The 12,118-nt window shown below is 39.6% G+C and overlaps 1 protein-coding gene and 1 pseudogene across 5 annotated transcripts in view; one reads left to right on the plus strand and one right to left on the minus strand.

Annotated features, from left to right (window-relative positions):
* Positions 1-12,118, plus strand: part of LNX2 (ligand of numb-protein X 2) — a 79,570-nt gene that overhangs the window by 49,620 nt on the left and 17,832 nt on the right. For all 5 annotated transcript variants that reach the window (XM_035003637.1, XM_035003639.1, XM_035003640.1 and 2 more), the window contains 2 exons: positions 6,915-7,162; positions 8,393-8,592. In XM_035003637.1, the coding sequence (XP_034859528.1) occupies positions 6,915-7,162; positions 8,393-8,592 (448 nt within the window). The remainder of the gene's footprint in view (positions 1-6,914; positions 7,163-8,392; positions 8,593-12,118) is intronic.
* Positions 3,264-4,132, minus strand: LOC118009623 (annotated as a pseudogene).

The raw sequence follows: 12,118 nt of genomic DNA on the forward strand, positions 1-12,118 counted from the left end.
TTATTGTTTTACAAATTACATCTTTATGCATCATTTGCCCATCAAAACAATTATAATTATTTCTTTGTGCAGTTGTCTTTTAAATCAGATAGGACAAAAAAGTAGTTATGAACCAAAAACTACTTTTATGCTTTTATGTTTATATAGTTACCCTTATCAGTGCTCTTCAGTTCTTCGTGTGGGTATGAGGTACTAAGTTCCTTCCATAGCAGCCTGGAAGACTTCCTTTCGTGTTTTTTTGTAGGGCAGGTCTGATAGTAACAAAGTCTTCATCTGGGACTGTCTTCATTTCTCCTGTTTTTGAAGGATGGTTTTTCTAGACATAGGCTTCTTGGTGGACAGTGTTTGTTTTAGCACTTTGTGTTATCTATAGCCTCCTAGCATCCATGGTTTCTGAAGAGAAATCAGTTGTCAGTCTTTTTGAGGATGAGATGTATGTGATATGAGGTACTTTTCTCTTGCTGCTTTCAAGATTCATCAACTTCAGCAAGATTTTGGTCATTATGTCTTCAAATATTGTTTCTGCCCTCTTCTCTCTGACTTTTTGTGGGACTCCAATTCTGCATACTACTAGTAATACTCTTGATAGTATCTCAGAGGTCCTTGAGGTTCTGTCCTTTTTTTTTTTTTTCATTGTTTTTCTTTCTATTCCTCAGACTGGATAATCTCAATTGACCTATCTTCAAATTCATGGATTCTTTCTTCTGCCTGTTCAAATCTGCTGTGAATTCATTTTATTTATTATACTTTTAAACTCAAGAATTTCTATTTGGTTCTTTACTATAACTTAAATTTTTTTGTTGACATTTTTATTTGGTGAGACATCACTCTTATGTTTTCCTTTACTTCTTTAGGAAAGATTTTGTCTATTCTTTGAACATATTTGTAATGCCTGATTTAAGGCATTGTCTGCTAAGGCCAATGTCTAGGCTTCCACAGGGATGGTTTCTGCTATTTTTTTCCTATATATGGGCCATACTTCCTTGTTTCTTTGCATGTTACTTAATTTTATATTGAACGCTAGACATTTTTAATAAGCTCTCTGGGCATACTGTTCCTACTGAGATTCCACCATTTTCTTTGAATAAATGCACTCCAGATTGCTGCAGAACTTTGACTAATTTCCAGAGCTCAGAAATAGTTGGTTCCAGTGAATTTTGCCAGAGTTCTCATTGCTTTATGGAGGAGAGGATTTTCAGACATTCTTTTTTGTGCATTTTTATTTAAATTCTAGTTAGTTAACATACAGTATAATTTTAGTGTCAGGTGTACAATATAGTGATTCAGCACTTCAGTACAGCACCCTGTGCTTATCACAAGTGCCCTCTTTAATACCCATCACCTATTTATTTTTTATTTTTTTATTTAAATTCTAGTTAATTAGCCTATAGTGTAATAATGGTTTCAGGAGTACAATTTAGTGATTCATCACTTACATATAACATCCAGTGCTCAACACAACAAGTGCCTTCCTTAATCCCCATCACCCATTTAACCCATCCCCCCTGCTCACCTCTCTCCATCAACCCTCAGTTTGTTCTCTATTGTTAACGTCTCCTATGGTTTGCCTCCTTCTCTTTTTTTCCCTTCCCCTATATTTATCTGTTTTGTTCTTAAAGTCCACATGAGTGAAATCATACAGTATTTATCTTTCTCTGACTGACTTATTTCGCTTAGCATAATACACTCTAGCTCCACAGACATTCTTAATCTACCATTTTCACTGATAGTACTTGAATTGATTTTTGAATATTTTAATTCGTAACAATTTTTATCATTTTTCTTGGTTTTAAGATGCTCATGTTCTTTTGAGTTTCATTAAGTACCTGGGCATTGTGCTGGTACTTACTGTAATCATTTTTTTTTTAAATTCTGCTGCCACCACCACCACCACCCACACCACCACCAGTACTAATGATACAGTGTGTTCTGTTACACTGCATGTTTCCTAGAATCATTGTTGTATCAGGAAATGATGCTACTATACCTTTTTCTTTCTTTCTTTTAATTGGATGCTACTATATCTTAAATCAAGTTAGTTCAATGTAATTTTCTTCCTAAAGAGAGCCAGAATAGTGGGAATAGAGGTATAAAACCTTCAGCAGGAAAGGAAAGGAAAGGTTGGCTCTGCTTGCTGTAAGAGCCTTTTGGTTTTATTTAAGACAGTTAAAAGACACACCAGCATATAGAGATACCTCCATAGGGTGGTATGGCCCTCAGCGCATGGCAGGTCACAGTGTCCTTTGTGTTTTTTTGTAGAACAGGTCCCACTGTCTCAGAGCGCCCCTTCCGCCTGCATTGTGTCAGCACATGCTTACTCTGATCTAATTAGATGTTGCATGCATTTCTTTTCTATTTTTATTCCTTTCTTTCCCCCAAAGCTTTCATTTAATCATATAACAGACATGGATACAATGGTATCAAGGAAAAGAGTGTATCAAAACCTTTTCGCTTTTATTAAAGGTTTTGACAATGAGAGCTTTATAAAATGTCATTACATTCTATTTGTTATACAGTAAACCTTCACTTCTAAGTAGGAGACACATGCCATTTAGAGCAACCATTTTAATGTGTAAAATAATTCTGAATTCTTTCTATAAAAATATGTGGCTAAAATATGAAACACCTTTGCAACAAAATTGGCAATGTAACTTAAGTAAGATTTCAGAAGTGTCCCCTGGAAAAAAATGGGAATGTTTCCTTTTTCCTAGATAAACTCTAAACAGTTCAAGTTAAGGTACCATAAATTAGACCAAGCTAGAAAGGAACTTCATGTTACTAGAAAAGAACATCATGTAATGTGGACTTCTTCCATGTCAAACTGACAACCACTTAATGACAATGACTTACCAATCATAAGAAAAATAGAATATGTTCTTCAGAAGGAAATGATATTACAGTATAATTCTTGTAAACAAGTCTCTTATCAAAGTATTGAATAGCTTCAGAGAACATTATCACAGAACGGGCAGAGGTCATATATATGACGTTAAAGGATTCCTTTATTTTAGATACCCTCCGTAAACAGAAACACACATCAAGTATAAACACTTGTAAAACTGATTCTCTTAATGAAACATTTCTTTACTACCACACTCAGCTCCTGGCTGCCTTTGGATGCAGAGGTTTAACTCCTGCTAATCTGTACAAGCCAAGGTGGGGACTGATCTGGAGCCTTAGCAGGCACTCCTGCACCTGGGCTCCTTCTGTTGTTGCTACTTCTGCACACCACTGGTGGGACCCACCTGGGTTTCTGCTTCCTGCTAACAGACTATTTGTGATGGTTTCCTACGGGCCTTCAACGTACTACCCTTGGACTTAGCTTTCTTTTTTTTTTTTTCAACTGGGGATTTTATCTTCACTTCTTCTTAATTTCTTTAACTTTACTCTTTCTCATAGGGAAATCTACATCATGTCTTCACTCTCACTAAAATCAGAATCGCCCTCAGACTCTTCACCGGTTGCAGAGTCTAGTTCAGAGTCATTCGCCCTGCCCCCGCCACTGTGGGTCTTCCTCTATCGTACCCTGGCATGCACTGCTGCTTTTCTTTTCCGGGAACACCGTGAAAATCCCCTTCCTCTGGAATCTCACCCAGATCTAAATAATCACTGGTTACACAGCAGTTGGAGATGTGGGGAGACGTCTTCATTGTTCTGTTCACTGTTGCCCATTTTCCTTTGCTTTTATCTTGAGCTTCCTCCACATGCACGGTGACTGTTGGAGTTGCTTCACTGATAGATCCAGTATGACTCCACGTCTCTCTGGCAGAGCTTTTCATCCAAAGCCATCCTTCTCTAGGGGTTTTCTCTGGTAATGGAATGTCTTCTTTCTGGAGACTCTTCGGTGTTAGGTTTTGGTGTTTCTAGTTCTTAACTCCTCTGGTGTTGTTCTGGGCTTCTTATTTCAAGGTGCAGTTGCAGAAACAAAATCGTCACTGCTGTCAGAGTCCTCAAACTACGAGTAATTGACTGGTTTGTTATGGCTCGCGGGCCGCAGTGTGGCCCCCTTCAAGACTGGTAACGTGCAGCTTTCAAGGTCTTGTTGGTAGCAGTGCGGTTTCAGTTCCCACCCACAACCAGACACCGGAGCTCTGCGCCCCCTGCCACCAGTCCTCCAGTGATTACCAGCCATCCTGGTTCTATTCATTGTTAATATTTTCTATACTAGCCTCCTGCTACATTGACCTACCTGCTCTAATAAGCCAAGTTAACCCCTGATGCCAGTTGAGGTTTGTGGTGTTTTTACTAAATGCTCCATTTAAAAGGATGCATCAGTTTTGTTGTTTGTGATTTTTGTTTGCTTTTTAATTTTCACTCAGGACTTTCTCATTCTCATACTCTCTGATTGTGCTTCTGGACACCACTTTGTGGAACAAATTCACTTTGGCCTAGAAAAAGAACGCCATAAGAATGAATTTAGCAAAGGGGTGCCTGGGTGGCTCAGTCAATTAAGTTTCCAACTCTTGGTTTCGGCTCAGATCATGATCTCAGGGTCCTGGGATCAAACCCCGCATCAGGCTCCACGCTCAGCACAGAAGTCTGCTAAAGTTTCTCTCTCCCTCTCTCTCTGCCCCTTCCCTGCTCTCTCTGCCTCTCCCCTGCTCTCTCTCTCTCTCTCTCAAATAAATAAATAATCTTTAAGAAAACAAAGAATGAATTTAGCATGATGTAGTGGAAAGAGCAGATGTCTTTGGTATCAGATCTGAGTTTATTTGGATTTTGACTCTTCAACTTAACAGCTGTGTGATGTTGCCTTATTAGTCAAGTGTCAAGTTTCCCATCTGTCAAATAGGGATAACAGAGTGGTTGTGAGGATTCAATGAAATATGGTAGATAGAGGTCTTTCCACAGTGGCTGGCACAGATTAGACACTCAAAAAATGATTCTTCCTTTCTCTTTCACTTCCAAGTGTTTACAGACTGGAGGAACGATGGCTTTGAGCTGTCTGTGGCTCCAGGCCTGCTCTGATTTACTCATTCCCTAACAGTCTTTTAAAAAATAGTTCTTTTGAGGTATATTTCACCTACCGTGAAATTCACCTATTTTTAAGATGTGCAAGTCAATGGCTTTTAGTATATTCACTGAAGCATGCAGCCATCATCACCGAATTTTTAGAACATTTTCAAAGAGAAAGCCCATACCCATTAGCAGCCATTCCCTAGATGCCCAGGTTTTGAATCATCTGTCCCAATCCTCGTTTTCCCTCAAGCCCGGTAAGTTTTAGTGTGCAGTTTTTATAGAAGGCATACACTCTGTGAACAGAAATGCTTGTACTGTAGTCTGGGCTTCTGCGCTCATCCCCGAAAGTGTTCTCTCTAAGGTTACCATGACCTTTTAACCGCCAAATCAGAGAAACGCTCTTTGCTCTTTACCTTATTGGCCTCTTCTGTGGCATTTACACTACTGGCCACTTTTTCTTTGTAGACACTTTGTAGACACTCTTTTTGTAGCCTCCTTTTTTTAGTTTGAGGTCTTTCTGTCATGGTCTCCTCCTGGCTAGTTGTTCTGTCTCTGAGCAGCTAGCCCATCTGTTTAAAGGTGGGTGTTGCACAGCTCTCTGTAACCTTCCTCGAGTGCTGGATGAGCACGTTCTTCCATATTTCTACGTGATATCAATTAAATACCTTTATTTAGTCCCTCTTAGCAGTTTGCTGTCCCATTGGGATGGAAGTACACCTGTTTCTTTACCTTTCTCTAACAACTTCAGGTTTCCCTTTTTAAATTTATTCTTGCATAAGATGTTAGCTAGGCTCTTTCCCAGCTGTGCACATTCTGCTTGTGTTTCCTTCCCGCTTCCTGTTCCTAGTCCATCTCCCTATCAAAGACTAGCTGTTACCCACCCATGTGGATACCAGTGTGTGATATGCATTTGGGGAATTGAATCTTTACCTATATCTTTAGTCTCAAATATTTTTTTATGATCCAGTTTTTGTCACCACTTTTTTATTGAATGAAATATTTTAAAAATGCATTTCTCATTAAATCTGCTTACTTGACAAAAATCATTTTTCTCAGAGATACAATTTTCCAAGATACTCGTCAGGTCCTTGCAGGAACATTTCCTGGAGTACTGCACAACAGTGTAGAAGGAAACATCAGTTGTCCCCTTTCTTAACAAGGCGATGAGAAAACAAGGAATGAGAAAAAACTGAATAAAGAAATTCTATAATGATCTTTCTGAAGAACTTGAAACCCACAGCTTATCTTAGTTTGTGAGGGGAAATATATTACTTTTACAGTTAAGGGATAGCTTTCAGTTTTCATTGAATTTAATCCTGTACTTAATTTTTAATGAAATTTTAGATTTTTAAAGATATTGTCATTGAATGAAGTCTGCAGCGCTAGATGCAAGACCACCACCCACTGTACGCAACCTCTTGGGCCTTGGCCATGCTTTCCTGCAAGTGGCAGAGCTTAGTGAGTATTGCTACTCACTAATAAATGAACGTGTATCCTTGGCCGTGAGAGCGGAAAGACACAGTGTCACTCAAGGTCAAGTCGGGATGCAAGAGCCCGTTGTGGAAGAAGTCTGCTGTTTCCACTCCTGTGGTTAAGCCGTTTCACCTGTGAAAAGAGGGTTATGTAATCAGAATGTCAGAATAATATTTGCAGTGTAGCAAATATTGGTACTGGTATATTTCTAGTACTAGTATATATCTGAATACAGTTTTTTATTGAAGTATTCTTTAAAATACGCACAAAGCCACTGTGCCTTATGCCTTGTTTTAAATTAGCTCTGCAGTGTGGTAGGAACTTCGTTTGAGCAGAGGTTAAAATCAGAATTACGTACTACTTGTGGATTACCTCTTGGTGAGTTTTGCTTCGAAGCCATGGCTATTCTGTTGTTGTAGCACAAGCTATTAGTCATTTTTCCTTTCAAATCATCTGGGAACCACCTGATGGTCTCTTTCTAGATGTCCTGGAGCTTCTCATCGGAGACTTGCCCTAGAGAGGAGGAAAACTGGTAAAACTCAGACAGAGATTGAGAATGAAAACGGAACCACTATAATAGATCTACCAGGTACTTTATCACCTGAAACGGACTGTTCAGGGACAGGCACGGAGCCTGCTGAGCGCAATGTGACGTCGGCGTCTCTTCCTGCGTGGACTGAGGAGCCTGGCCTGGACAATCCCGCCTTCGAGGAGAACGCAGCCACTGACAGTATGTGCTCTTCACCTTGCTTTGGCTTTCATCTCTGTTTGCAAATCAGACATTTCCTTTCTTCCCACTACTCCCTATTACTTTCCCGACATGCGTTTTTTTTTCCTCTGCAGAAAATAATTTTATTGAGATAGGCTTCACATACTGCATATTCACCCTTTAAGTGTACAGTTCTAACAGTTTCCAGTTTAGAAACAGAAGGTGAATCTTACCCCGAGGCTGGTTATCCTCCCCCCTGCCCCTCTTCCGTTGTAGTCCATGAATTCACTGGCCATTAATAGGCTGCTGCTTGTTTGTTTTGAAGCCTGTTGCTTCTTGACTAAGAAATCCACAACATCGAGAACAACAAAAGTAATACCTCAGCCTAGGTGCTTATTCTTTCAGGCACTGTGCCAAGCACTTGACATATATTAACTGATTAAATGCTTGTACCAGTAGTGGATTCTTTTAACGGTGAGGAGACTGAGTCTTGAGAAATCAATGGTCATAGTCCGAGAGCCAGGAAATGGCTGCGTGGGTGTCTGACTCCACGGCCATGCTTCTGACTATTGCTGTCCTTGGTAGCAGCCACTGATCGGTCTGCACGACCCACCAGCAAATAGGCAGAGAGTCTGTAGTCATAGATCTTGGGCATATCTTGATAGTTGGCCCTACGTCTTACTTTTAAATATGATTTTCTCTTATGAACATTCGAAATTTTGCTACAAATCCAAGTTTTCCCGACCACGGCTATAACACTTTTTCCATCTCCTAATGCTCAGATCTAGACCCTCCTCTCCTTAGAGCTTAATGTGGTTACTTTGTCAACCACTATGGTGATTGTATACCACAGAGTTCGTCTTTTTTTTTTTTTTTTTTTAATGTACTGCCTTGCATTATTTACAGTTGTTTCATGGGTCAAACTTTCTCTGATCAATTAGAACAAGATGACATTGTCTGTATTTTTCTTTATCAGGTCACTGTGTCATCCCTAGTGATCTGATACATAGTGGTTATTTGTTGATTATTTACTGATCACCTTTAGAAGAGGAAATGTTTTGGTAATCTTAACCTATAGATGTTTTTTGTCATTCTGTTTTTCTTATCCAGTGGTATTGCTTTGTTATTAATCATCTATTAACATAAGTTGATAACTAATGATAGATGATAACTTACTTACCTGAAGATCATCAAAATATAAAACGTTTTTCTTTCCATCTATTTTTCTCTCTCTCATTTTTAACTTGGCAGCTACGCAACAGCCAGTTAGTTTACCGGAAGGCGAAATTACCACGATTGAAATTCACCGGTCTAATCCTTATATTCAGTTAGGAATTAGCATTGTGGGCGGCAATGAAACGCCACTGATTAACATTGTTATCCAGGAAGTCTATCGGGATGGGGTAATCGCCAGAGACGGAAGACTCCTTGCTGGAGACCAGATTCTTCAGGTATCAATTTTAAATTATTTTGTTAACTTGCATCTTTTTTGCTCTTATTCATAAATTTAAAACTTAGGAAATTGTGGTACTGCAGAATCTGAATTATATAAAGGTAAGTTTTACTGTTTTTTATATGCAAAACAGATCAGAATTTATCTGTAATTTCTCCTCTACTTCCCCAAGCACATGGAATGTATTTTTTTTCTCCCTATCTTAAATTTGATCCCACGTGTAGCTTCAGTGCTTGGCTCTTTGGGCCAGCTGGATTCTTCCTGGCTTGGTTGGCTATTTCAGGGCCACCTTCACTGCTAAATTCTCTTGTCCCCTTGGCTGTATCCCTAGTCCAGTGTACCATCCGTTAGCTTCATTGTCTAACTTACCCTTCTCTCCACTGATGACTGTAATCTAGAAAAGACAGATCATGCAGCACAAGTGACTTAAAACTTACACCATTGAACTTAAGGTAGAATTGAGAAATCATGGCCACCTCTCGTTGGCTGTGACTCTCAAAGAGATCTGACTCTGCACTAACCCTTGATGCTACCCTCTCCCTCTACTCTTTAAGGAGAAAAAGCTACTCCAACAAAAGATCTAGCTTACGACACGATGCTGTTATATTAGAGGGCATGTTGACACTGAGGGGGTGGGGATGGCCAGAATTTTCCTATATAGGACGAGAGTTTATGTGAAAATTGGCCTGCATATACGACCCAGATAAGTGTGATACTTGAAGTTAAAAAAAAAATGGATATTTAGGAGAGAAGAAATAGTCATGAATGAGAAAAGGTGTCTTCTAGGAACCCAAGCTCAAGGACTTCTTGCCTCTTTCACCGTTCAGTCCTTCCCCACGGTCTGTTGGTATTCACCCCTTCCGTTTTCCCAGCCACCTCTGGTCTGCGCCCTCACTGCTTCACGTCTAACCCAGCAGAATCAACACCCCTGCCTCCCTGCTCTCTGCTCTGAACTCCGGCGCGACCCTTGCCAGATTAATACATCTGTGACTCTGCTTTCCTTGGGAAGATTTGACCAGAGGATCAAGTCTAGACTGATTAATCTAATCGGGTCATCTGTGGTCTGTCACCTCAACCTCAACCCTTGCTTTTTCTTTCAGCCATAGCCATTTGTGTACTGCTGAAACGTTATAGGCATGGTGCTCGGAGCTGAGGATATAATTAAGCGCAGAAAGCAGCCCCTGCACTCATGGAATTTATAATCTAGCAGAGAAAGCGGACCTAGCGATCTCCTTGCTTCTCTCCAGACAGCTTATTCCCACGTTCCAGCCTGTCCCCACTGTGCTGCAGCTTCGCCACCTTCATCCTGAAAGCCCCACCCTGCCATTTTCACCGGTTCAGACCTCTCCTCACTTTAGGTGCCCACAACATTCCTTGCTTTTCCCTTCACCACCTCACACATCATCAGTCACAGAGAAGTAGTCAAATGCACTGTCTTTCTATGGCGATTGCCGCCACCTTAATGGTACATATTATGGTACAGACCTCCCACTGTGCTGTGCCTGCAGTAGGTGCCCAGGAAGTACTTGCTGAATCAATAAAAGAGTGGATTTGGATATAATATCCTGTCGGGAATAGCTGTCTCCTTCATCAAAACAAAACTTAGAACCTCTAGGATTTTTAGCTCTTCAAAAGAAATGTCCAGATGGGGAAAAAAGACAGACTAAGTTCCCAGAGCAGCAAGGATTGACCTTTCCTTTCGGGGCTCCTGGCTTTGCATTCCCATCTGTGTTCTGCCTCTTGCAGTATTTTATTTCCGCTTCAACACTCCCCTCCTTCATTGCACTTAGTCTGGCTGACACAGACCGAACTTCCAGTGTTTTGTTCTTTACTAAATCCTAAGAGGAAATAGGAGAATACAGGAAGCCTAACTAATCCAGCTTATATAAAATCCATTTTCTGATCCAAGCATAGCTAGCTATTTACGGCATTACTGTATTTGATGTCATTTTATTATATTAGTACTCTGAGGTTGGCACAGCTCTCTGGACACCTTACCCTGTATTTTGACACCCTGGTGGCCAAGACCAAAAGAACCAGATTGCCCTTTCTGCAGCTTACATAGTGTTCTTTTTTCCTCCACTTCTGGCCTTTCTGGCTATAATTTGAGTATACATTTATTTTTGTGTGTTTTGTTCTTTGCTACCAGCAGTGTGCCGGCATTGGATATTAACATTTTTACACATTTCTCATTCTTTTTCTGAATTTTAAAGGTAAAAATAAATGCTTTGTTCTTATTTGCATCTCTTTGAGTATAATTGAGGTCAGTTTTTGGGTTTTGTTTGCTAATATATTTCGTCTGTAGGCTTTTTTACCAGTCTGCTCTGGAGAATTGTTTAATAACATAACTGAATCCATATACCTCAAATAAAAATCTAATTATCTGAAATTGTTGGCTGTAATTTGGGGAATTAGCTCAAAGCTATAAATCTGCATTGTAGTAATTCCAGTGCATTATTATTGTTTATGGAGGCATACATATTAATAACTCTAACAATGGCAATCTAAAATCAAGTTTAATGATTTCAAATTGATAAGAAAACTATGAGCACATAACCTGATTAGTGAATTCACAAAGGGTCTCTCCTGTTGTGGGCCTGACTTCTCATTGGCCTTTGGCTGGTATGCTGGAGCCAATAAGTAAAGCCACACCACTTGTCCAAATATGAAGTATTTATGGTCATTCAAAAGGAAACACTTGGAAAGAAGGCTACTTGGTGTTTTTTTACTGCCGGGTTATCTTCCACTTCGTATAAGCTGCATAAATAATACTGTGAGCCAATTTGAAAATACCTTAGAGTCATTAAAATGGTTTAATTACAGACCAAAGAGCTAGCTAGCTTGTGCTTTTAGTTTAGCAAACTAAATGCAGTAACAGTGTGTAGCTTTGGTTTTCCCACCTGATACACACACACACACACACACACACGTTATTCTATTAAATAACTTCTTTGAAAAGGAGAACCATATACCCTCAGGGCCTTTTGCTGTGCAGCATTTTGAGCAGTTTGAAGAGAAATACTCTAAGAGATTACATCAATATCACTATTAAAAATAATATAAATTTTAGAACATTATTAAGAGTAGGTATTTTCAAACAAACTGAGGGTTCTAGAGGGGAGGGGGTTGGGAGGATGGGTTAACCTGGTGATGGGTATTGAGGAGGGCATGTACTGAATGGAGCACTGGGTGTTATGCACAAACAATGAATCATGGGACACTACATCAAAAACTAATGATGTAATGTATGGTAATTAACATACATAATACTTAAAAAAAAAAGAGTAGGTATTTTCAGTGTGATCTGAGTTGTCAGTGATTTATTCCCTTTTGGTTTTGAAGGAAAAGAATTGCAGTCATGTCTTGACTGCATTGGTACAAAATATATTTAGCTAAAGATTTGGTAGAGTTTACTATGTTGGTGCTATTTTTACAAAATCTAGCAACAGTATTTTATTTGGTCTCTGCTTTCTCTGAGTTTCACTGGCAACCACACATTTGTGAAGGGAAAATCTTCTAATTGT

Source organism: Mirounga leonina, unplaced genomic scaffold, assembly GCF_011800145.1.
Source record: "Mirounga leonina isolate KUSES-001 unplaced genomic scaffold, KU_Mleo_1.0 Mir_127, whole genome shotgun sequence".
NCBI lineage: Eukaryota > Metazoa > Chordata > Mammalia > Carnivora > Phocidae > Mirounga > Mirounga leonina.